Consider the following 27,515-nt stretch of genomic DNA (forward strand, 5'->3'; position numbering starts at 1 on the left):
ACCAGTTGGATTAGGTGCCGTAAGATATTTTAAAGTTAACACAAATATGGCAATGAGCGCTTCCAATATGCACGTTGACGAAACGCCGTCGGATTTACAAAATTTTTATCGAAATAAAACCGTTTTTGTAACTGGAGGCACAGGATTTATGGGCATAGGTACGAAAAGGATATTTGCTTAGTGCATAAAAAAATTTGAAATATTCAGAGTACTGTAAATTGCGAAATCTGCCGAAATGTGAATATAAAGTGACATTTGTTAAATATAGTTCGTATTGTAACAGAGACTTTAATTTGAGTGTCGACATGCTCCAAACAAATATAATAATATTTTTAAATTGTGTGGTGTGTTTTTAAAGGCGCGTCGTGTACTTCAAAATCTATGGTCAGCTCTTATCAAGGGCAACATTGAATTCATGTGCGTAATGTTACGCAAATATATATGAGTAACCATTAACTTATGAGTGCATTGACTCAAGCAAAAGGTTAAGTGCAAATCGAAATATAGAGTTCCACAACGAAGTGTTGCCAACATTTATATCAAAAAAAAACACAAAAATTCATAAAACTATATTTTTTCAGAAAATCTAAATTTTCTGAAATTTCGAGTAAATAAGTAATAGCTTACACTAAAAATAATTAACTTAATTGCGTAATTCTTAAAGAAAAACTACATATGTACATACTTAAGTAGATATCAGCGCAATCAGACACGAAGAATCTGACTCAAGGAAACGACGTAAATCAAATCAGAGTAGCAAAGCAATCGAAGAATTGGAAACAAGGGCGAAGCACTTAACTTTATGTCGCGACCAAAATTCCTAGTGAAAAAAGCACTAAAACCAACGACGGTCATAATAATTAGTGATTGAGAAAAGTGTATAGAAAATAACAATATTGTAACAAAACTGCAACCCTGGCCCTACCGCCGCAGGCATAATGTACTGTAGAAACACCAACATGAAACTGTAAACGTAATATTCCCTGCACTGGAAAAGCGGTTTAACAGTGAAATTTTTAATTTTTCGCCATGTTGTGATGGTAGCGTGCTCCGCCTACCACACCGAAGATCCAGGGTTCTCGCCCCGGGCAAAGTAACATCAAAATTTTAGAAAACAGTTTTTTCAATTAGAAGAAAAATTTTCTAAGCGTGGTCGCCCCTCGACAGTGTTTGGCAAGCACCCTGAGTGTATTTCTGCCATGAAAAGCTTTACAGTGAAAACTCATCTGCTTTGCAGATGCCGTTCGGAGTCGGCATTAATCAAGTAGGTCCCGCCCGCGAATTTGTATGAAAAACTAAAAGGATCACGACGCAAATTGGAAGAGAAGCTCGGCCTAAAATCTCTTCGGAGGTTGTGGCGCCTCACATTTATTTATTTGTTTTTTTTTTGTATTTTTTCATTTTCCACATTTATCTCTTCTTCTCCTCTATCTTATTTTATCTTTAAATTTCTCTTTTCTTTGCCATTCATTTTACCTTATCTTTATTAAATTTTAGCCTTTCCCATACCCTTACTATTTTCCTTTACCTTTCATTATATCCAGCTATACTTGTACACAGGGTATTATAACTTTGATTGGATAACGGTTGGTTGTACAGGTATAAAGGAATCGAGATAGATATAGACTTCCATATATCAAAATCATCAGTATCGAAAAAAAATTTGATTAAGCCATGTCCGTCTGTCCGTTAACATGATAGCTTGAGTAAATATTGAGATATCTTCACCACATTTGGTACACGAGCTTATCTGGGCCCAGAATAGATTGGTATTGAAAATGAGCGAAATCGGATGATAACCACGCCAACTTTTTATATATATAACATTTTGGAAAACAGAAAAAGCCTGATTATTTAGTAAATAATACACCTAGAATGTTGAAATTTGACGTGTATTGAGACTCTTGATAAAAATTTGAAAACATTTTTAAAATGGGCTTGGCACCGCTCACTTGTGATAACATCAATTTTACATATATTGTTAATCATAAATCAAAAATCGTTAAATCTAGCGTTCACAATAAGGAACGCTTTGAAGAAAAATTACCGAAATCGGTTAAGGACCACGCCCACTTTTATGTACAAGATTTTAAAAAGGGTCGTGGACGAATAAAATAAGCTATATCTTTGCAAAAAAGAGCTTTATATATATGGTATTTCATTTCCCAAGTGGATTTATAATAATAAATAGGAAAAACTTCAAATTTAAAAAAATGGGCGTGGCACCGCCACTTTTATGACTAAGAAATTTTTTGTTTCGAGAGCCATAACTCGTCGAAGAATTAACGGATCGTAATAAAATTGGATACACAAATTTTCCCTATAGCAGGAAATATTTCTAGAAAAAATGGACGAGATCGGTTAAAGACCACGCCCGCTTTTATATAAAATATTTTTAAAAGGGTCGTAGACGAAAATAGTAAGTTAGCGAAAAAGAGCTTTTTGTCAATCGTATTTTGTGTCATTATAACAAGAAATGGAAAAAAATCAAATCTTGAAAAATGGGCGTGGCACTGCCCATTTCTTACAATGCATTTCGCAATGTTTCTGGAGCCATAACTCGACGAAAAATTTGGAGTGTAACAGGAAATACTTTCAGTAAAAATGGACTAAATCGGTTAAATCGCCTTCTTTTTTATAAAAGATTTTGTAAAAGTGCGTAGATGCAGGTAATAAGCTATTTCTAGTAAAAGTTGGAGAATTTCGTTCATAACCCTGCCCTTTTTTGTGTAATAAAGCTTTTTAGTACAATGACACTTGTGATTTTATGTTTATTGTTCTGTTATATCTTTATTTTAAAATAAATCGTAGGGAAATCCCCACATCTGAAGGAAAATGCATTATTACCCGCTCAAGGTCATTGGTGTTAGCCTCTGTATCATTTTTGGTTCTTTTAAAAGAAAATTTGTTCATAATAGAACCATATGTATTATTGCGCAGCCTTGTAACACTATTAAGCACACAAAACAAACAGCATTTCAAGTGTACAGCTGGGTATGTAATGTTCGGTTTCACTCGAACTTACACTTTCTTACTTGTTTTACTTTATCTTTTGTTTGTCCTCGTAATCACGAAAGATGCCCGGAGAGTGGTAATGTTATGCACGCAACATTTCTCTTCCCTCGGACGAGTACACGCCTAACTACGGTAACCACTCTAGTTAAATTACAGATCAGGTTTTCGGTCTCAGTTTAAGGCCCTCAAACGCAGTAGGCTCCTTTGTTCGACAACACTGGCTTTTAATAATCTGTATAATTTGTAGATACAGAACAGCTTGTTTTGATTTACAGATTCGACGCCAAACAGTGGGACGGATAAGGATACAATGTGGACACATGTTATCGCTCCCATTCTCTACAAGTTTTCGTTTGCCGATATGGAATATATTGCTAAGATGGGAAATTGAGTATTTTAAAACGGTTTTATTTAGCTTGAGTTAAGTTTAACGGATTTATTGTGTAGCGGCCGGTCGGCCGATGTTTAAGTAACTTCCCGATAAGGTACAAGCTTGAAATTTGGAATATGGTTCAGAATTCGATGACAATGCAATAATAAGAAAAAAACTCCGATAGGTCGAAATATTTCACAAAATCGTATTTGTGTTCCGATTTACCTCATACTTGGAAAACATAATACATACATGAATAGAAAGCGACTTATGGAAAAAATCGCCGCCAGGTGGCGCAAGAATCGAGATATTAAAAATACTCGTATTTGTGGTCCGAGTTGGCTCATATTTGGAACAAATATTACATACAGTCCGATAGAAGTGGCACCAAAATGTAGTTCGAGAAGAGACAAGCATAAGTGGCGCTGAATCGAGTAAAGTCTTTGGAAGGATTATGTATTGAGAACTTAGATTGTAACAAATTGTCAGGAGAGGGTACTTGTAATAATCAGTCACTAAATGAACTAAATGGAATGAGATATAATAGGCAATTAAATAAAGACTAAAAACTTGAAAATAAAATAATTAAAAAAATGTTAAGTTAATCGGATTTATTAAAACCAATATGTACATTAAGCAATAATAATACTCAAAGCTAGAAAATAATTAGGTAGCTCCTAGGTATAAGTCATCACACTCCTCATCAATCTAGGGCGTTGATCAGACAATTAATTAAAAGCGTTGGGCCCGTGAAATTTCTAAAAATGTGAGGCGTAGCATAACCTGATTAAGCTTCAGCTGGTCTTACTTATGATTATCAAGAAGCGTCCAACGCTTTTATTTAATTGTCTGATTAACGCCCTAGATTGATGAGGAGTGTGATGACTAGTACCTAGGGCCTACCTAATTATTTTTTAGCTTTTAGTATTATTATTACCTCATGTAAGTATTGTTTTCAATAAAACCGTTTAACTTAACAATTTTTTTAATTATTTTATTAGTTCATTTAGAGACTAATTATTACAAGGGCTGTTTCCTGAGAGCTTGTTACAATTTAAGTCCTCAATACATAATCCTTCCAAAGACTTTACTCGACTCAGCGCCACGTATGCTTGTCTCTCCTCGAACTCAAAGTATTTTGGTGTCACTTCTACCGGACTGTATGTAATATTTGTTCCAAATATCAGTCAAATCGGACCATAAATACGATTTGTTTGAATATCTTGATCCTTGCGCTACGTAGCTGGATTTTTTTGCATATGTCGCTTCCTATTCACGTACGTAATGTGTCCCAATAATGAGCCCAATCAGAGCACAAATACGATTTTTTTGAATATCTAGATCCTTGCCGCACCTAGCTGGATTTTTTTTCATATGTCGCTTTCTATTCATGTATGTAGTAGTATGTGTTCCAAATTTGAGCCTAATCGAAGCACAAATACGATTTTTTGAAATATTTCGATACACGCGCCACGTATCGGAGTTTTTTATATTATTGCATTGTCATTGGGTGCTGAACTATATTCCAAGCTTCAGCTTGCAGCTTATCGGGAAGTTACTAAAATTTTAATTATAAAATTCGTAAGCAACGGCCGGCCGGCCGCTACACAGAGTCGAGCTAAATAAAACCATTTAAAAAAGTTTTGTGTGTAATTTCTGGTCAAGTTCGAATTCATATTCGCAAAGGTGAACATTACGCCAACCATTATATCTTCATAATACAATATTACGGATTTCCCTATATTTAAAATTCGAAAATATGTACATTGTTTCTTTTTAGTAGAGTTCTAGATCGGCAATAAGTGTCAAGATCCAACAAGTAATGGCATACACGTGTACGATTCAAGTGCATTTCTTTTATTTTTACGTTTTTTTATGTAGCAAATTACAAATCAAATTGTGGAACAAATTAATATTAATTTATTTTAATTTAATTTTTAGTCCGATAGAAAAGGAAGTAAATAAAAAATAACAACTTAAGCATATGCTACATTGTACATACTAGGTAGAGCTTGGCTGAATATTACAAAAAAAAAAAAAAATGCATAACATTTTTATACTCAGCAGAGTATATTACACAGGGTTACCCTAGGCTCATTTTCCCACATGGTGATTTTCCCTTATTTGACAAAGGATGAAGGAATATCATTCCAAAAAACCTTTGGTCTACAATTTGGTTGATATTTCCCAAACGTATATCATATGGAATTAAAAACCACTTTTAAGCCATCTACGAAACTCTACGGAACTAATGCAGCTAAGCTCTCAGCTGAGTATGTAATGTTCGTTTACACCCGAACTTAGCCTTCCTTACTTGTTTATTTCAAATTTTAATTATTTCGGAACCTGGAATACGTTGCCAAACTTTTTTTGTACATATCTTTCCTATACCACTTCTTCTTATCACCTGCTTCCTGCCCTTCACTCAATCCTATACTCATTCTTCTCAATAGGAGTCTATCTCTCATCCGCTTTCCATCTTTCTCTTCATATTCTTCTCCATTTCCCTTCGAAGCTTCATTCCATCAGTATCACGAGATCTTGATGTTGTCCGTGATAATTTCAACCCTCAGCTAATTTCGCCTTATTCCGGCTTCCATATTCCAGCTGTTAATCTAGGATGTATGCTTAAGCTTTCAAGGATTAACTAAATTTTACAATAGCAATTTTGCACCGATGTAAACATGGTATTTTTCTGAAAGGTGGTATCGCATAGAGACATTTGTCTATACAAACATCAGTACAACTCTTTAAGTTTGCTTCGGAGTATTTAGCAGAAAATATTTGTTCAGCATTACGTTTCTCTCCTTATGGGAAACGTTTTCACCTCACTATGTAGATGGTGTCCTGGCGACATAAGTAGATATCGCAGGGCAGTTCTGAGCGCAGTGTTTCAACAGGGGTGCAGTTTCCATCGTGAGGTGGTTTCCTAGGTCTAGTCGTCGTTTTGGATTTTTTAGGGATGACGAATGTGAATAGAAACAGCTAAAAGACATGCGCCAGTTAACTGAATCATTCATTGCCTCTTGTTACATCCTAGTAGTCGTGGACAATAAGTATGTTTGTGGGAAGTTCTACCATAGTAAGTCTGTTGCAAGACAAGCTATAATTTTTATTTATACTACCGCTACATAGCCTACTTTGGGGGAAGGTGATGTGGCTGCGGACTTTTTAGACGGGCGAGCAGTACACCCCGACATCAGCACTGTAGGCAGGAACATATCGTTTATAAAAGTCACAAGCATATATTTCATCTAAGAAAAAGTCGATAGGCTACCTGGTTCCCTGCTGGCGTTTCGATTTGTATAATTAGGCATAACGTTGGTGCAAAAGTATTCAAATGGCGGACATTCGTAAACTGATGGTCCCAAACTATTTGAAGAAATATACTCAGCAGATTCCCTTGATATGCAGGTTATGAAAGCTGCAAGATACCTTAATTATATTTCAGAGAAGTGGTGGACGCGACCAAAGCATTGCAAAAGTAGAGAAAATAAGAAAGAGATAACTGTAAGCTAATGATGGGCGTACTCAGAAGGTACTGCATTTTAGAAGCACAGGGTTAGAATTTAAATCTCGTCAGTTAAAGCAGTTAGGAAGTGCGGGTTACAGGAAGAAACGATTGAGTCTATACTCAGTCAACCGAAATAATTCTAAAATGCCTTCCAGATTTCTCCAGTCCTTTATAGACTTGGTTACCTGCGTGCTCCTGTGGCTTTTAATGGCCAATTCGATACCGAAAGTTTGCAGACATGTGAAATTGTTAGCTACATTTGTAGTATAGAGTCTTTTTACTTCCTTTATATTAGGACGGTTGAATGTTTGTCCGCTTTTTATACAAATCTTGCAATCAATTTTTAAGTAACTTCTCATTGAGCTACAAACGTGAAACTACACATAAGTTAGAACACTGTGACAATGCAACAAAAGGAAAAAATCCGTGAGGTGGCGCACGGATCGAAATAATTAGATAATAATTTAAATTTGTAAAGATTCGCTAGAGGACGCACGGGATGAGATATTTAGAAAAATCGTACGAAACGGAGGAAATTTTGGAATTTATTTTTATGTAAGTTCTCATTGAGCTACAACTGTAAAAACTTCACAGATAGGATAAGACGCCGAGAAAATTTAGGAAAACGTTAGGTGGCGCACGGATCGAAAAAGTTAGATAATAATTTGGTAAATTGAAACCGGTTTTAAGTAACATCTTGACGAGCTACAGGCTAAAAATTTACAGCTTAGTTCAGAGGTCGATGACACAATACAAAAAGTTTCGATAGGGGGCGCACGGACTGAGATCTTTAGAAAAATCAAACGCAACGGGGGGAATTTTGGGATTGATTTTTATGTAAGTTCTCATTGAGCTAAAAGCGTAAAACTTAACAGATAGGTTAAGACACCGAGAAAATGTAAGAAAAGTAGAAAATAAAAATAAAATAAAAAAATTTGAAGCACTTCCTTTATATAAATGGACAAAAGCAGCGAAAAATGTCTCCTTATATAAAGACATATTTTTGCTAAATTTTGATTCTAAAATTTTGACATATAAATTGCAAAACTATTTATGAGAAGTAAAAATATAACGGTGGAGCGCAATTGATTCACTAATAATATCTCCTTTCCTACCAACTTTCCAATCCAAGTAATGTGCGCTCCACTTTTATATTTTTTCTTCTCATAAATATTTTTGCAATTTCTATGTGTTACTTACTTACTTAATTGGCGCTTAACCGTCTAAACGGTTATGGCCGTCCAACAAGGCGCGCCAGTCGCTCCTTCGATCCGCCAACCGGCGCCAATTGGTCACACCAAGGGAGTTTAAATCGTTTTCCACCTGATCCTTCCAACGGAGTGGGGGCCGCCCTCTACCTCCGCTTCCACAGGCGGGTTCCGATAGAAACACTTTCTTGGCCGGCGCATGCCATGTTTCTATGTCAAAATTTAAAAATCAAAGTTTAGCAAGAATATGTCCTTATATAAGAAGACATTTTTCGCTGATTTTTGTCCATTTATAGAAAAGAAGTGCTTGAAATTTGTTTATTTTATTTTTATTTATTTGATGTTTTGAACTTATGTATTATTTTTTTTTCTGATTTTAGTGTTCATTGAAAAATTATTGCGTGCTACCGAGGTCAAACGAGTTTATATGCTGGTTCGTCCAAAGCGTGAAAAGAGTGCGGATGAACGATTGGCGATTCTGTTTCAAAATACGGTAAGTGAGCGCAAGCTTTTTTTTGTTGTTGTTAGGGAGGCATAAGTGAGCAAGGTATTTCTCCAAAAGCAAGATAAATCTCCAATTTTCGTCATCCGTATAAATTATAATTTATTTATAATTATTGCTAGTAATTGATGTATATAGGAACGACTTTCTGTCAATCGAAAACGTTCTCGGGAACGAAAAGAGACACTGAAGATGGCACCACGCTGGAACCGGTTCATCAATAAACGAAATTTAACAAGGGATGACAGAAAATCATACCAATATATATCAATTATTCACCCCGTCGGACAGATCACAGATAGATAGATAGATATTGCTAATCAATTCCAAGATCCTGAGCTCGTTTTAAGTTTGCAAACTCAATAGTTATTAAAATTTTTGCCAAGTATTAACAAGTATGCTTCGAATAGTTTCAGACAACCTCACTCATGTATTAATTTTTATTCTAGCTTTTCGATAAATTAAGAGCGACAGGCGTCAATCCAACCGACCGTATTCATCCGATTTTAGGTGATTGTAATCAAGAAAATATTGGCATATCACCACAAAATCGCAAATTATTGATCAATGAAGTAAATGTTGTCATACATTTGGCAGCGACTGTACGCTTTAATGAAACACTTTATAAGGCGACTTGCATTAATGTGCGTGCAACCTTGGATTTGATCAAATTAGCGAAGGAAATGAAGCATTTGGAGGTATAGTACGACTTTTTTATACCTATTTCGTATATATGATTATATTAAATGTCTTATTCAGGCCTTTGTTCATGTTTCATCTGCCTTCGCAAATTGTGTGGTGCATTCCATAGATGAAAAATATTACAACAATAAATTGAGTGTAAGTGCGAAGAAAATGTGTGAATTGTGTGACACTTTAGGTTTCGAAACAACAAATAAATTGGAAGAAGCTCTTTGTAAGGAATACCGAAATACATATACATACACAAAGGCACTGGCGGAGGAAGCTGTATTGAGTGAGGGTCGTTCTCTACCAATAAGCGTGTTTCGACCGGCTATAGGTTTGTTATAGTTGGTGTACAGTGATGATCTATGAAATAGAGCGAGCCGTTTCAAAATCATTTAAATGGAAAAATCTTAGCAAACGGTTGATTTAAATTTTTTTATTTTAATACGTACAGGTTGAACCATTATATATAGTAATTAAATACATATAGCTTACACCGTAATTCCGAGAATCGCAAATTCATTAGGGTATCCTATTTTAGATGTGACATAAAAGAGAGTCAGGTTCAAGTTCTTTACTTAAGTCGTGTCCTGTGACTGCTTGAGTTTTCATGAAAAGGTCAGTAGAAGTGGATGGAGTATAATTAATTTTAGCCCAATTTATGTTCGATTATCCGCTAGCTTTTTAGCAACACCTGGACATCCAATCTATTAATCGTGCTCCGCCTATCACACCGAATAACCTGATTTCACGCGCCGGGCAAAGCATTATCGAAAATTTAGGAAAAAGTTGTTGCAATTAGAAAAAAGTTTATTTTAAACGGGGTCGCCCCTCGGCAGTGATTTGGCAAACACTACGAGTGTATTTCTACCATGAAAAGCTTTTCAGTGAAAGCTCATCTACCTTGCAGATGCCGTTCGGAGTCGGCATTAAGCATATAGGTCCCGTCCCGCCAATTTGTAGAAAAAATTTAAAAGGAACACGACGCAAATTAGAAGAGGAGCTCGGCCTCAAATCTCTTCGGAAGTTATCGCGCCTTGCATATATTTTTTTATTGGATACCTATCTGTGAGTGTCACTTTAGCCTCTACTAGTAAAGTTATCCACAACTGTTAAGGCCAGCCTATAGCTAATATGACATTTTATTGTTCCATTGTGACGTAAGCTTTGTTTCTTTTTCCTGCTTGGATATCCAGCAAAGTGGTATATTTAACTCCGAAAACCACAGTAAAGTTTAATTAAAAATTCTATTGCACTGTGAAGCATTCTGCATAACGTCAAAAATGAATTTGGGAACATAGTATACATATGTGAATAAAAGGTTCCATTTTAATCAAATGAAAATTCATTATTTGGTGAAAAGAAATCAACGCGAAGATCCTTCACCATCAAACTCTTTTTCTAGAACAATTTTAAAATGTCAAAACACAGAATCATGACGAATGCTCTATAATACAATGAGATTTTAAGTGAAACCATGTGATGAAATTCAGAATTTACCACAACAGTTGTATGAATGTCTCAGTAGTATAACGAACCCAAACTCATAAGCCAATGAGGAAAACGGGCAAAGTCCTCGTTTTGATAAAAACACATCCAACGTTTGACTGACCGCCACAGTCGTCAGACATTAATATTATAGGAAATGGATATGTATTTATTAACGTCACACTCACAGCGAGATATTTAAGTAATAAAAAGTAGTCGCAGGGTCTGCTGATCTTGGCCGCCATGGTGTGATGGTAGCGTTCTCCGCCATCCACACCGAAGATCCTGGGTTCATGCCTCGGGCAAAGCAACTTCAAAATATTAGAAACAAGTTTTTTCAATTACAAGAAAAATTTTCTAAGCGAGTGTATCTCTGCCATGAAAAGCTCTCAGTGAAAATTCATCTGCCTTGCAGTTGCCGTTCGGAGTCGGCATAAAACAAATAGGTCCGGTCCCGCCAATTTGTAGGAGAAACTAAAAGAAGCACGACGCAAGTTGGAAGAGAAGATCGGCCTAAAATCTCTTCGGAGGTTATCGCACCTTACATTAATTTTTAAGTGGCATAAGTCCGAGAAAGCTTCTAGTATTTTCCAAGAGGACGGAGTTATTTCATAACATTGGTCCTGGATTTTGATAGATTCTAAGCTCACGCCCACCCCTGGTCATATCCATAGAAGGACACTGCATATAATTTTGTGGCAATGGCTTAGACTTTATGAGTTCGATTGATGTATCGATGTGTAAAAAAACTTTGAATTTTTAGGTTCCTTAGTTTTTTATTTTTTTTATTTATGCATTTGATAGTGCGCGGCTCTATTTCATGGAACATCGCTGTACTTTAGTGTTAATATTTTTGCATCAAATTTGATCTTAACTTAATCTTATCTCATAACAACTGCAGTTATTCAAACCTACAACGAGCCACTCCCCGGTTGGATTGGTAATTTACATGGTCCCTCAGCAATATTATATGCTTCTGGGCGTGGTGTATTGCGTGTGATGTTTATGAAAGCATATCAACGTGCCCATTTGGTTCCAGCAGATTATTGTGCTAATCTTATGTTGGCTATCGGCTGGGAAACAGCTAAGAGGTCTAAACAAGAATGGTATAAACTGCTTTGAGAGATTAAATCCTTATTTTCTTTTACAAATTTAATTTTATTGCAGCTTAAAAATGGCGCCGCCAATATACAATTACTCAAATCATGATGACAATCCTTTAAACTGGAAACAATATATATCTACCATTGAGGACTATGGGTATGAAGTGGCCCTCACCAAAATGATTTGGTACCCATTCTTGATAACCGTAGACAAAAAATGGTTATATTTATTATTAACCGTTTTCTATCATACAATACCTGGTTATATACTTGATTTTCTCCTAGTATTGAAGGGAAAGAAAAGGAGGTAAGATATAAAACAAAACTAGTGCTTAAGACAGTTTATTGGCAGGTTGTCTTGCTTGTTCAGAAATTTGGATTGAAAGTTTTTGAAAGGTTGTCATATAACACTATAGCTTGTGCCAAACAAACTTTTTTGAAGGGATTGATCCATTAACGAAATAGGAGTTTTCCCGCCTTTAGAAGTTTGACTTCAAAACATAGATATTAACTTTCAAAATTCGAAAAAGGACCAATTCTACAATTTTTCTTGCACTTATTGTGTTTAAAAAATTAAAAAAATGTGGAAATTTGGGCGTGGCCCGCCATTTTATTTGAATAATATTCTTTCCGCCGTGGTTTGACGGTAGCGTGCTTCGCCATTCACACCGAAGATCCTGGGTTCAGGCCCCGGGCAAAGCAACATCTAAATTTTAGAAACAAGTTTTTTCAATTAAAAGAAACTTTTCTAAGCGAGGTCGCCTCGGCAGTATTTGCCAAGCACTCCGAGTATATTTCTGTCATGAAAAGCTCTCAGTGAAAAGACATCTACCTTGCAAATGCCGTTCGGAGTCGGCACAAAACAAGTAAGTCCCGTCCCGCCAATTTGTAGAAAAAATTAAAACGAACACGACGCAAATTGGAAGAAAAGCTCGGCCTTTTTTTAAAAGTGGGCGGTGCCACGCCCATTGTCCAAAGTTTTTCTAATTTTCTATTTTGCGTCATAAGTTCAACGCACCTACCAAGTTTCATCGCTTTATCCGTCTTTGGTAATGAATTATCGCACTTTTTCGGTTTTTCGAAATTTTCGATATCGAAAAAGTGGGCGTGGTTGTAGTCCGATTTCGTTCATTTTAAATAGCGATCTGAGATGAGCGCCCAGGAACCTACATACCAAATTTCATCAAGATACCTCAAAATTTGCGAAGTTATCGTGTTTACAGACGGACGGACAGACGGACGGACGGACATGGCTAAATGAATTTCTTTTTTCACCCAGATCATTTTGATATATAGAAGTCCATATCTATCTCGATTAGTTTATGCCGTTACGGATTACCGTTATGCGAACAAAGTTAATATACTCTGTGAGCTCTGCTCAGCTGAGTATAAAAATTAGAACCAATAATTCGCACAACTATAAAAAATAAATTTGAGGGACCCGGTAGTGCGACACATGTATTCCCGATAGAAAAACAAATGGTCCACGGCCATAAGGTCAACTGACATTGTGTCAACTTCAAATAGCCATAAGTTCAATTGGCCTTATTTCGTGTGGCCATTTGGAAAATTTCCGTCTGACCTTACAACCATTTTGGGAATAAGATTTTTGCCGTATTTTTACTGTATCAAAACCAGGTCAAAAACAAAAAAAGTTCCTCAGGTATTTAGACGTTAAGTTGAAATTATTTCGCTGATATCAAAAAAATCCTGGACCGATACGCTTAAATTATTTCTCACTGAAACTAAACCAGAATTTGGGGAACGCATCGCTTCAGGCGAAATGCCTCAACAGAGTGCTGATAGTGTCAATAGCGTTGACGTTATAAACATTTGAATTTCAACTTCACCATTTCATATGGTCATAGCTTCTATTGATCTCGTGGCGGTCGTAAGGTCAATTAACGTTATGGCATATAGTACGATTACAGCAAACTAGGTCAAGATTTGCAGCAACTCAGCCAGATAAAGAAAAAAAACTTTTCTCCCAGATATTTTAACATATTTTAGGGATCAGAATATCGTGATGCTTATTTTCTACTCACTCTTACTCCACCACTCATGAGCCCCTTTTTCTTACTATTGTTCTGCTACTTCCTGTCGCTGTCCATTTCCTCTCCTTACAACTTCCAGTCTTTCTCACTCTATCTCTCTCTTTTTCATCTTGCATGCCCCAGCCCCCTCATTCTCTACGTATTCCACGTTGTTGTTGTAGCAGTGCTCTGCCCCATCCAATAGGTGCCAGCACACACAAATTTTCATCAATATCCTCTAAGGGGAGGCCAAGGAAACTTGCAGTTTCAACAGAGGTGGACTAGAGTGAGGGGGTGTTAGAGGCGTTGGTTCCACTTTGCAATTAAAGAGATAGTTGGTGTCATATGGGAACACATTGCAAGCAGGATATAGTGTATATATGCTAGAGTTGGTTTTCGATAGGTAAAAGTTTAACCTGTTATAGTATCCAGATCGAAGTTGAGCTAGAGTGACGCGCGTCTCCCTAGAGAGTATAATGCTGTGTTCTCAGGTGCCTTATTTCCTCATAATGCTTGCGGAGATAACTTCTTAAGCCCCTGGGAGGTGGGGCCTCTTAAATCAGATGTCTGTTGGGATCTGCTATGATCCCAATGAAAATGTCAAGTTTCGCTGAGCGAAAAACTGTAGAGATCAGGGTGATATCTGTTTATTTTACTACCCTAATTAATTTGTATTCCACGTCGTCTCCTTCTCCGTCAGTGCTTCTTTTTTTCTCACTCCTCTCCATCTAATATTCTTATCTTCCCTTCCCCACCATTCTTCATCCACTTCACAATACCAAGTTTTGAACATTAATTTCAATAATTTCTTGGCCGGACCAGCATCATCAATCAGCAAGCCTATCCTTTATGCCTTGGTCTGCTGCACTATGCTTATATATGTGTTAATATAATACAGCTGATAATTTTTGGCTTGCGAGATTGCCTCTCTTGGCGATAAAGCAGAGCATACTTAAGTTAAACAGTAGATGTGTACTCTTTACGAACTCTTTGCTTCCATTTCGCGCGGGTCACCCTTGCAGAAATATGTCCCGGTCTTGGCACATTTCGTCCTCAGCCGTATATTGCCGTCTGCAATAATGGGAAATTATGTTTTGATATGGGCGTTATTCAGTTATTGATTGATAAAAGAGCTTGCCAACTCTGCACGGATGAGTTTGACTGTGCCTCTCCTCCCAAACGGGGGGGATTAATATGGCCGGGAATTTATGTCAAGCAGATGTGTGTTGCGATGTCTTGGTATATGAAAATTTTGCATGTCTGCCTGCTGAACGTAATATGAAGATATTCAGTATCAGCTCTCAGTGGGACGTAAGGGAAGGCTTGCAACATCTTCTAGTGCCAATAAAGTTCAGCGTTTTTGTCTGAATTGCACAAGCGCTGGTCAATAACATAAATAGCAGTTTACCTCTAACGACTCTGAGGAGCAATGTTTGTTTGTTGGATTACGTAAAAAAGTGTCGTTCTATAATGGTAAATTTTTTCGTTAAGCCCGCAAACTTCTCGGGTTGCTAGTGTCATTTAACATAGCGGTGGTGCATTTCTCGACAAGAGTATCGTATGGAAAATTGTTGTATGTAAAATACTTTATATTTCACAAAAACCTTATACTATATGAGGTATCCTTTTACTTATGTAACCTACTTAGTATATCACGGTGTACCTGATCTCACTTTAAATGAAAGCTACCCTCAGTCGATGAGGGACCCGTAAAACTTATGGCTTGCGCAGATGACGTTGCAATTGTCATAAGTGGAAAGTGCCTTCCAACGATTAGCTCTTTGATGGAACGGGCGCTTCGGGATATTCATACCTGGGCATCTAATGTCGGGTTGAAAGTAAATGCGGAGAAGACGGATATGGTCTTGTTTACAAAGAGGTACAAGGTCCAAAATTGGACAAGGCCTAAGTTAGGAGGGGTGACCTTACAGGATAAATCTTGCATAAAATATCTAGGAATCATCCTAGATACGCTGTCATGGAAGCTCAACGTGGTGGAGAGGGTGGAGAAGGCTTCAACGGCACTCTATGCATGTAAAAGAATGCTGGGGTGTACGTGGGACTTATCGCCTTCTCTTTCTCATTGGGTTTTTACAGCGATTGTAAGACCTATTCTCTACTATGGAGTTCTTGTTTGGTGGAAAGCCACACAAAAAACAACATACCTCAAAAAATTAGAGGGGGTATGCAGACAATCGATGCTTAGCATTACGAGAGCCCTGAAAACAACCCCGAAGACTGCACTGTATGACATTCTGCACATTCCATCTGTAGACCTGGTAGCAAAGAACAAAAGATTATCAACTGCAACCAGGTTCGGTGCCTCGGGGCAGCTTGAGCGCCGACCATATGGCCATAGTTGTATAGCGTCATCAATCACAAGACGAACAGACTACCTGATTCCCTATCTGCGCTTCGAGGGAGATCTTAAGGCCACAATAGAGGTGGACAGTTGGCGCAAGTGTGCGCAAATAGCGGACGAGGCGATACATGTGTACACAGATGGTTCGAAAGTAGTGGAAGGAGTTGGGTCTGCGGTATACTGTGCTGATCCGGATATAAGGAGATCTTACAGGCTGCCGGATTACTGTAGCGTTTTCCAAGCGGAAATATTAACCAAAGCAGTAGAAACCCTGGAAAGGAATAGCTTAAGCTGCAACCGTGTTAACTTTTATATTGAAAGTCAAGCAGCAATTAAGGCAACAATCTCGCATAGCACAGCATCTAAGTGCGTGTTAGAGTGTAAGCAGTCTCTGGAGAGCGTCGTGACAGGGAGAAGCATACATCTAAATTGGGTCCCAGGGCATATGGGAATAGATGGGAATGAAAAAGCGGACGAACTAGCTAAAAAGGGAGCATCCCTTGATGCGTGCTCCGTAGACGTCCCAATTAGACTGGGCGAGATTAAGCGAAGGCGAGAGGTGCACATGATCCACCAAGCGGGAAAGGCGTGGGTTCAAGCGCGGGGCTGTAAAGTTTACTAACAAAGTTGCTTCTAGCATTAAAAAGAGAGGACTGTAGACTCATTACTGGTATTCTGACTGGACACTGCCTTCTGGCGTCACACGCCTTTAAATGAGGCTTGGTCAGTGATAGCATATGTAGGAAGTGCGGGTTGGAGGAGGAAACGATCGAGCACGTTCTGTGCTCGTGCCCAGGCTAAGAGTCCAGCTATTAGGAGTGATACAGCTGTCAGATCTTGAAGCAGCAACTGGCTTAAGTCCTAGGAAGCTTCTAGTATTTGCTAAGAGGACGGAGTTATTTTATAACATAGGCCCTGGTTCTTGAAAGGGGTTTTCAGTTTTGTCATTAAAACAAACTTCTGGTAACACTACGGACTCAATTAGTCTATGTGAGGTCCTCATGGACCGGCCAGTTCAACCTAACCTAACCTATCCTCAGTCTACCTTTTTATACTCAGCTCTGCAGAGCTCACAGAGTATATTAACTTTGTTCGTATAACGGAATCCGTAACGGCATAAACTAATCGAGATAGATATAGACTTCTATATATCAAAAAGATCAGGGTGAAAAATAAATTCATTTAGCCATGTCCGTCCGTCCGTTCGTCCGTCTATAAACACGATAACTTGAGTAAATTTTGAGGTATATTGATGAAATTTGGTATGTAGGTTCCTGGGCGCTCATCTCAGATCGCCATTTAAAATGAACGAAATCGGACTACAACCACGCCCACTTTTTCGATATCGAAAATTTTGGACAATGGGCGTAGCACTTCCCACTTTTAAAAGAAGGTAATTTAAAAGTTTTGCAAGCTGTAATTTGGCATTCGTTGAAGATATCATAATGAAATTTGGTAGGCACATTACTCCTATTACTATATGTGTGCTAAATAAAAATTAGCGAAATCGGATGACGAACACGCCCACTTTAAAAATTTTTTTTTTTTTTAAGTCAAATTTTAACAAAAACTTTAATATCTTTACAGTATAAAAGTAAATTATGTCAACATTCGACTCCAGTAATGATATGGTGCAACAAAATACAAAGATAAAAGAAAATTTCAAAATGGGCGTAACTCCGCCCTTTTCCATTAAATTCGTCTAGAATACTTTTAAGGCCATAAGTCGAACAAAAATTATGAAATTTGGTAGGGACATAGATTCTATGACGATAACTGTTTTCGAAAATGGGCGAAATCGGTTGAAGCCACGCCCAGATTTTTTACACAGTCGACCGTCTGTCCTTCCGCTCGGCCATTAACACGATAACTTGCGCAAAAAAAAAAAAGATATATCTTAACTAAACTTAGTTCACGTACTTATCTGAAGTCACTTTATATAAAATATGGCCGAAATCCGACTATGACCACGCCCACTTTTCCGATATCGAAAATTTCGAAAAATGAAAAAATGCCATAATTCTGTACCAAATATGAAAAAAAGAGATGAAACGTGGTAATTGGATTGGTTTATTGACGCAAAATATAACTTTAGAAAAAACTTTGTAAAATGGGTGTGACACCTACCATATTTATTTATTTATTTAAGCCAATCAGCATACAAATCTTATAGGCTATTTAGACATATATATCTATATATATTAAACAATAATACTACATTTCAAATACTTTATTTATAAAGAGTAGTTAAAGAACTTAAAAAGCGATCTTTCGAACCTGAAAAATCTATTTCGATAAATCTAGCAATTCTGTTGAACTCAATTAAAACTCTAGTAATTGGAGCATTTTTCACATAAAGAGCTTTAGAAATACCAACATGGAAGAACTCGGAGCTACGCAGAGCTCTAGCTGGAATGTTTATTAGAATCCTTTCAAGGAGCACGGGACAATCAACAACACCCCGAAACAAATCAAAAATGAATGACAGCGACAAAATTGTTCTCCTGCTCTGCAATGATTTTAAACTAATCAATAAGCATCGCGCTTCATAAGTCGGAATAGGCTCCGAGAAACGTAAGTTGCGTAATGCAAATTTTAAAAATACCTTTTGGATGCGTTCAATTCTTACAATATGGCAACTGTAGTATGGCGACCAAATGAAGCAGGCATACTCAAGCTTGGAACGCACAAATGCCGAAAATAACTGCTTAAGCGTATAAGGGTCGGCAAAATCCGAGCTATGACGCCTAACAAAGGCCAGCATGGCATACGATTTTGAAATGCAAAGATTAATATGGCTTGCAAAAGTAAATTTTGAGTCGAAAATTACTCCTAAGTCTTTAATTTCACTTACCCGCGACAAGGGCGTATTAGATATATGATATGAGGTATCAATGATATTCATACGTTTCGAAAAAGTAATATGAAAACACTTACTTATGTTGAGTGTTAGCCGATTATTTTTACACCAGTTACTTAATTTATCCACATCTAATTGCATCAATTCGGAATCATGAAGGCTATTGATTATAGAATATATTTTAAGGTCATCCGCGTACAGCAGAAATCTTACTGTAGAAAAGCAGGAGCAAATGTCATTTATAAACAAGACAAAGAAAATTGGGCCCAGAATGCTTCCTTGTGGAACACCGGAGCAGGCGACGAACGGGAGAGACCTAACATTGTCAACCACCACCATACAGTGACGATTATATAAGTAGGATTCAATCCATCTCAGGAAGACAGAATGGAATCCCATGAGGGCTAGTTTTTTAGTCAGAATTGAATGTGCAATCCGATCAAATGCTTTAGAAAAGTCAGTATACACTGTGTCAACTTGACATCCTGACTGAAAGGCTGCGATGCAGTCATCAGAGAAAATAGCCAAGTTAGACACAGTTGAGCGTCCCGGAAAAAAGCCATGCTATTCTGGACATACAATATTCTTAACAAAGAAAAGTAGTTTCTCTTGAATAATGCATTCAAAGAGCTTTGCTGTGGCGGATAGTTTGGAAATAGGCCTATAATTGATAACGTCATTTTTATTGCCACTCTTGAAAATAGGTGAGATCAGAGCTAATTTCCAAGCGCCAATAAAGATACCCGACGATAAGGAATTGTTAAAAATTAACAAGAGTGGATAAGCTAGGGTATCGCACTGTTTGAACACAATTACAGACAAACCATCAACATCGGTATTTGACGAGGGTTTAAGTCGAGAAATGCCCCTAACGACATCGCCATTGGACAACACAAGGTTCCTAAAATCAAAAGCAGGATGTGTGTTAAAACAAATGTCGTCACAATTGCCAGAATCGGATATAAAATTTGCCATAAAATATTTGGAAAAAAGATTTGCCGCAGCCACAGGAGTATCAACCACTTTGTCGCCGAGGAAAATAGATGATGGAATATTAGATACAGCCTTCTTCGAGTTAACGAAATTCCAAAATGATTTTGGATTTGATTTTAAGTTTTCTTCACAATAAAGCCCTATTTTGACTGTTTTTAAATTTACGGAAGAATTTATTTTTCAAATTGCGAAGTTTCATCAGGGCAGCATTGTGCCAAGGAACTTTGTATTTTTTCTTTGAAAGCACAGGTATGCAGCTTTTACATACATCCACAATGGTAGATCTAAATATCTCAAAACTATTAGTGGTATCGAGATACAAAGCAAATTATCCCAATTTACTTGCTGCAACAGGTTGTTCATATTCGAAAAATCACACCGCTTGAAATTAAAAGAGAAAGAAGATGTAGCATTACTAGTTATGGAGTATTTATAAAATTCAATATCAAGAACTAGAGGAACATGATGCATATCCGATTTAATAATAGGTGAAGAGCATTCATGCAACGTGAAATTTAAGTCGTTACTTAGAAATATCAAATCAAAAGTTCGACCAAGGCTGTTAGGAAAACAGTTAACTTGTTTTATATCAATGCCTAAGAAACTATCGATTAAATGTATTTCCGTAGAACTATTGACTTCACATGCAATTAAGGCATAGCTTGAAATAGTCCGTGACCATCTAACATTGGAGAGATTAAAATCACCCACCACACAGAGGTGGTCACCACCTACTTTGTTCAGAGACAATGACATAATATTGTCGACGTGAGCGGTATATAGCTCATGCATTAAGTAAAAGAAAATGAAAAAGTTCTGCAGGAGAAATCAAAAGCTCTTGGAATCTTGGCAGGAATACTGTTCGTGGTAGGTTAGGTTAGGTTGCAAGGGCTGAGCTGAACACTATGGTAACAGCTCACTACTTAGGCCACCAGTGGGCCCATTGTAATACCCTATACGGTCTCAAATGAGGATCCCTACCCTGCCTAAAGTGGGTCAAACCACCTCGTGGAAATTATAAATTTGGTAGAGCCTTTACTTCATAGCAAGAGACCTCAGCGAGGTCATGTAGAAAAGGTTTACCAAGGATAGCCATCCTACGCCTACTAAGCGCTGGACAGTGACAGAGAAGGTGCTGGACGCTCTCTTCCTCTTCTGTACATCTGCAGCTGCGACAATAGTCGAAGGTCGATACTCCCATTCTAGCACCATGCGTGCCTCTGAAGCAATGCCCTGTTAGAACCCTTATCAGGGACGATAGAACTGATTTGTTTAAAATCAGAAGCGCTTCTGTGCGCCCCTTGACATATGAGGGCTAGGTTTGCCTGGATGTCTCACACGATGATATGGCTGACCATAGTCCATTTGCGATTCTTATAGTGATTGTGTTCACACGAAGCCTGAAAGTGGCCATGGGTATGCCTACCGAATCATTTCCCGGAAGGATATCGTCGGTGGTGCCTCTTCTGGCCAGCTCGTCTGCTCTGCAATTGCCTTCGATATCCCTGTACCCAGGTACCCATATAAGGCTGATACTGAAGTGCTGAGCCATCTCGTTAAGAGATCTGCGGCATTCAGTGACCGACTTTGCGTTGTCGACGAATGAGTCCAGGACCTTTAAAGCGGCCTGGCTGTCTGAGAAAATAAACACCAGTTTACCATCCTTAGGCATAGACCCTAGATGGTTCACAACCCTGTGTATTGCCAGCATTTCCGCTTGGTAAACACTACAGTAATCTGGTAGGCGAAAAGAGACCTCTAGACCCAGATCCGGCGAAAAGAGGCCTGCTCCCACCTGCCCGTAAATCTTAGAACCATCCGTGAATATGTTGATGGCACCCGGTACCGTATGTTGTCTGGTATTCCAGTGCTGTCGCGATGGTATATATATACTATAATTTTTAACGAAGACGTTTTTTGGCGTGCAGTAGTCAGTGCGCACCGGTATTGGGACTGGGGCATTCGTGCCCAGGATTGTTGTGTGTCCACTAGATCCATTTGACCAGAGACCTGTTTCCCTTATGCGTAGAGCGGCGATGACCGCTATTTCCTTCGCCACCAGGTCAAGAGGTGGAAGGTATAGCATTGTGTTGAGTGCTTCAGATGGAGTGGAGCCGAGGGCCCCGGTGATGCAGAGCTCCGAACTCCGTTGCACCTTTTGAAACGTCTTAAGCTAGGTAGCGCTGCTGCTGCCTTCTTGCATCGCTCCACTATATGGTCACTCCATAATAGCTTCCTATCCAGAATTACTCCCAAATACTTGACTCGATCGCTAAACGCTAAAAACATACCCGCAATTCTTGGCGGTGTTAGATTTGGTACTTTGTACCTCCTAGTGAAGAGGACAAGCTCAGTTTTATCCGGGTTGACTTCCAAGCCTGTGGCTGTGGCCCAGTGCGAAATTTTGGAAAGTGCCCCTTCCATTACGTTGCAAAGAGTTTGCGGAAATTTCCCCCGCATGGTAACGCAGATGTCATCTGCATACGCGATCACTTGGTGAACTTCTGATTCCATGAGGCGGAGTAGTTGGTTGACGGTAACCACTCAAAGTAGCGGAGAGAGAACACCTCCCTGCGGAGTGTCTCTGCCGACCGGTCTGCGGATCACGCATCAACCTAGCTCAGTTTTAATCTGCCTACGCGTAAGCAGATTGTATATAAACTCCACCAGGCACGCGTCCACCCCCAGATCGGTCAGCCCCGAGGTGATGACCTCCGGGAGAACGTTGCGGAAGGCACCCGTTATATCTAGAAATGCCACCAATGTGTATTCCTTGAGGTCTAGTGACCTTTCGAGAGCGGATACCAGTGAGTTCAAGGCCGTGTCAGTTGACTTGCCCTTAGTATAGGCATGCTGAGCATGCGAAAGAAGTGACGGCTCAATCCTCCTCCTGATGTGGTCCTCTAGAAGTCTTTCGAGCGCTTTAAGCAGAAAAGAAGATAAGCTTATAGGCCTATAATCATTTGGTTTAGAGTGGGAGGGTTTCCCTGCCTTGGGGATAAAGACCACGTTGACTTCCCTCCACGATACTGGTACGAAATTGAGCCCAAGACAACCTATAAACATCCCTTTAATCCAGGGCCTTATAAGTTCGGCAGTATACTGGAGCTGAGCCAGAAAAATTTCATCCGGCCCGGCGGTTTATAGGGCTTGAAGGTCTGTAAAGCCCAATCTAACATTTTATCATCTGTGATTTCGCTTATCAGCTGATCATTAGGTGACCCTCCGCTGACAATACTTGAAGACACGCCCGTACTTGCTGGGAAGTGCGTATCCATTAGTATGTTTATGGTTTCAGTGCTGGAGTCCGGCCAGTGCCCATCCTGCTTTTGGATGTAACTTAGCTGAGTTGCAGATTTCGATAGCACCTTCCTTAACCGGGAGGCCGCGGATGTGGATTCAATCCTGCCGCAGAAATCCCTCCAGGATGATCGCTTTCCATTCCGGATTGCTTTTTTATATATTTATTTTCGCTTTATAAGCAGCCCACGAGGATTCATGTCCATCATGCTTTGCTTTATTAAAGGCCGCCCTACATGACTTCCTAAGCTTATCAAGATCAGACGACCACCATGGTGGTTTTTGAGTTTTCAAAACCTTTTTAGCCGGGTAAGCCCTATCTAAAGCATTCCTGCATTTTTGACTGAAATTATTTACAAACACGTCTAGCTCCTCCTCGCTTTCTGGGACGCGTACCTCCTCAGATAGCTTTTTACCTATTATCTTCTTGTAGTAGCCCCAGTTAGTTCTTCTAATATTTTGTATGTACTTAGTACTTGCGTGCGCCTCTGATATAGAAAAACTTATATATCTATGGTCAGAAAAGCAGTGCTCCTTTAGAACTCTCCATGAAACGATCAGGTCACTGAAAGAGTCTGTGACCAGTGTTATGTCAAGGACCTCCTCGCGGTTCCTCGTAATGAAAGTGGGATCATTTCCCCTATTACATATACTTAGATTAGTGCCTAACAGATAGTTAAATAAAGACTCATCTCGGTCATTTGTATCTCTACTGCCCCACTGGGCGTGATGAGCATTGGCGTCGCCTCCGAGTAGGATGAAATCGTTTCGTGGATTTGCCGCTCTCACGAAATCCTTGAAATTATCCGGTGGTAATGAGCCTTGTTGATCGTGCGCTAGGTAGAAGGAGGCAAGTTTAAAGCTCCTTCCTAGCACCTCGACGCTGACCGCTGTCAGATCCCCATCGCTATAATTGGGTAGAAGAAAAACATTAAGAGTAGACTTAGCCAATATACATGTGCGAGGCTTACCCTTTTCCTGAGCGCTATAAAGCTTATACGTTGGTGTCCGCAGGCCACAGATCCTATTGCCAGCGATCCACGGCTCCTCGACTAGAACGATGTCCACCGCACCTGAAGACAGGTGCAGTAGGAGTGCAGCTGATGCTGCTTTGCAGTGATGCAGGTTTATTTTGAGGACCCGGATCACTGCTTGTTTGTGCTCTCCTCCGTGAGCGTCGCGTCGGAATCGCCATCTTCCAGAAGCTGACCCTCAGAGTACAACCCTCTGAGAGCCAAGCTTCCGCTCGGGCCTGACGAAGCATAGCCACCAGCTTCTTCGCCCTCGTCTACCTCCATCTCGTCTTCACTGGGGGGGGGGGGGGGGGTTTAGCCACCTCCGTACGAGATGCAATGTTTACCAAGGCTTCAACGTCAGCCTTATAAACCATAAGGCTTATATTTTTAAAGCCGTAGCTTACCCTGAAATCCTGCCTTTTCAACGCTTCGACGCTTGCGCTGTCGAGCAGCAGGCCTATCTGCATCGTGGCCCGTTCAGGCTTCTCCACGTTAACCACCTTCCAGTTTTGGGTCGGTAGACCCGGGTTGTACTCCTGGAGCAGTTCCTGGATATCAGCGGGGTCCGTTGGCGTCACTGGAAGCCAGGCTCTCGCCCTTGGTCGTGAGGGGATATCACACGCCTCCACTACCTTGAGGCGCGCGCCCGGATACACCTCCCCTATCAGCGAGACGGCGGATTTGTAAAGCTTCGCCGACCTGGCGTCGTCACACGCAATTAGTTTGATATTGCCCTGGAACCACCCCGCATCGGTATAAGAAGGCGGCGGACCGGGGTTATCTTTTTTGACCTTAACGGCCACAGTAGCGAGCGCTGCCTCAATCCACTTCCACTGCTGTTTCGGGATCCTGCCATCTTCGCTGCTCTCGTCCATAACACCAATGATCTGCCGATCCTTGGCTATTTCGGCGAAAGACAGAGTCCATCCTCCCTGCATCTTGGCCCTTTTCGGCGCCGTAGGGTTGGATTCATCCATATACCGCTGGCGCTTCGAGGCTTCATCGCTCTCGACATGTTCGTGGTATGACATATATAAATAAATTAGCGGTACCGACAGAAGATGTTCTGGGTCACCCTGGTCCACATTTTGGTCGATATCTCGAAAACCCATTCACATATACAACTAAGGGCTACTCCCTTTTAAAACCCTCATTAATACTTTTAATTTGATACCCATATCGTACAAACACTTTCTAGAGTCACTCCTAATTGCGATATCTCGAAAAGGCGTCCACCTATAGATCTAAGGCCCACTACGTTTTAAATAATCATTAATACCTTTCATTTGATACACATGTCATACAAACACATTCCAGGGTTACCCTAGGTTCATTTTGCTAAATGGTGATTTTCCCTTATTTTGTCTCCAAAGCTCTCAGCTGAGTATGTGATGTTCGGTTACACCCGAACTCAGCCTTCCTTACTTGTTTTTGACTTGTTTTGAATCTGTAAAAGCAACCAAAAACACGCAAACATGCCCGCACCAGGAAAGATCTAAACTTGCGTATATGTTACTAATAAGTTTTTAATTTTCTAGGATGATAGAACTTTATAGCAAAATAGAGAAACAATCAAGCGCATTGGATTACTTCATTATGAATAATTTTGAATTTACAATGGAGAATACCATGGCATTATGGAATTCATTAACGGCGCGAGATAAGGAATTGTTTAACTTTGATCTTCGTTCGATTTATTGGAAGGAATATATACAGTACACCCTAAAAGGAATGCGTCTATATTTGTGTGGAGAAACTCCGGATAGTTTGCCGAGTGCGAAGAAAAAATACAAAAAGTTAGTAACTTTAATAATGCATACATACACACAAACATAAAAGGGATTTCAGAATTTTGTGCTTTTGACGTTGGAAACGTTGCTAAAGCAAATATAAGCTACGGTTCGTGAACAACTTTTTTTATTTTAAATTGTTCCTTTCCATATTTTGTTTTGTATTGACATTTGCTGATTTGCTATTCAATATTGCAAAAATAAACTATGGCTTTGGATGTTGCATATTTGCAATAATGTAGCAAATGCAAAGCCATGTATTTTGTTAGTGTATTGTAAAAAATATGCTACGCACGTTTGCAATGCCATGACTCTAAACCTGTTGCACAAAATCCTGAACTCACTTAATTTGAGTTATTAGTTTTTTGTAAGTGGCATAAGTTCATTTTTTAATGAAAAATTTTCAACGCCTCATTTTAGTAAGTGCGTTCTTAAATATGCACCAAAAATTATTTTATTATGTGGATTTATGTCACTCTCATAAAACTGGCTCATTTATCAACACGAAGAAACAAAATTTATTAAAAATAGTAATTTCTTTTATATTTTTTAGATTCGTGATATTGCATTACACGTTGACAAGGCTGCTTTTTGTCGGCTTATTTTTGTTGTTATGGACGTTATTAAAGACATTTTTTTTCTTAATTAATTAACTACATATTTATATATAAATATTCCTGTTAAATCACTGTTAAGAGCAATTGTAGTGCATTTGAAGATAGTGATTCTAAATTATCTAGTTAAGTTTGTAATTAGTAGCATGGCTAAAGAAATTGTGATAACAACACGGAAATGTAAAAATAAAATAAACTCAAAAATTGCACAATTGCGTCAATGCTACATATGGGGTATTCCATCCCATTTCGACCAATTTTGAACCCGACCCGTTTAGAATTGGCTGAAAGTTTTTCTTCTTTTTCTAGCTTACGAAAGACGTTTTTCAGAATTTTTTCAAATTTTTTCATCCAACTCAAAAAAAGTTATGAATTTTAAAAAAACCACCTTTTTTTTTTCAAAATGCTATAAATTTTTCAAAAATTGACCGTTTGGGATCGTTTTTTTTTTTAATTTGGTTTTAAATGTACTTTTCGGAAAAAATACAAAAAAATTTTTAAAGTTTTTTTTTTAATTTTTAAGTTTTTCAAGATTTTTCGAATTTCGCCATTTTTTTCTCATAAAAAACTTCAATCAATTCTGCAATCATCCCCACTAATCCCGGAGTGGGCCGATTTTTTTTTATATTTTTTTTTTATTTAATTGAAAAACAAATT

The 27,515-nt window shown here is 38.7% G+C and overlaps 2 protein-coding genes across 2 annotated transcripts in view; one reads left to right on the plus strand and one right to left on the minus strand.

Moving 5' to 3' along the window:
• LOC137237896 (fatty acyl-CoA reductase wat-like) lies at positions 1-27,070 on the plus strand. Its single transcript, XM_067762248.1, has 8 exons — positions 1-158; positions 8,491-8,603; positions 9,062-9,310; positions 9,372-9,633; positions 11,689-11,893; positions 11,955-12,197; positions 25,993-26,250; positions 26,798-27,070. The coding sequence occupies exons 1-8, from the start codon at positions 47-49 to the stop codon at positions 26,895-26,897; spliced, it is 1,542 nt and encodes a 513-aa protein (XP_067618349.1). The 5' UTR covers positions 1-46; the 3' UTR covers positions 26,898-27,070.
• LOC137237898 (uncharacterized) overlaps positions 1-27,515 on the minus strand; it is a 94,889-nt gene that overhangs the window by 24,154 nt on the left and 43,220 nt on the right. The gene's annotated exons all lie outside the window — the stretch shown is intronic.

This window comes from Eurosta solidaginis, chromosome 1, assembly GCF_040869045.1.
Source record: "Eurosta solidaginis isolate ZX-2024a chromosome 1, ASM4086904v1, whole genome shotgun sequence".
Lineage (NCBI taxonomy): Eukaryota > Metazoa > Arthropoda > Insecta > Diptera > Tephritidae > Eurosta > Eurosta solidaginis.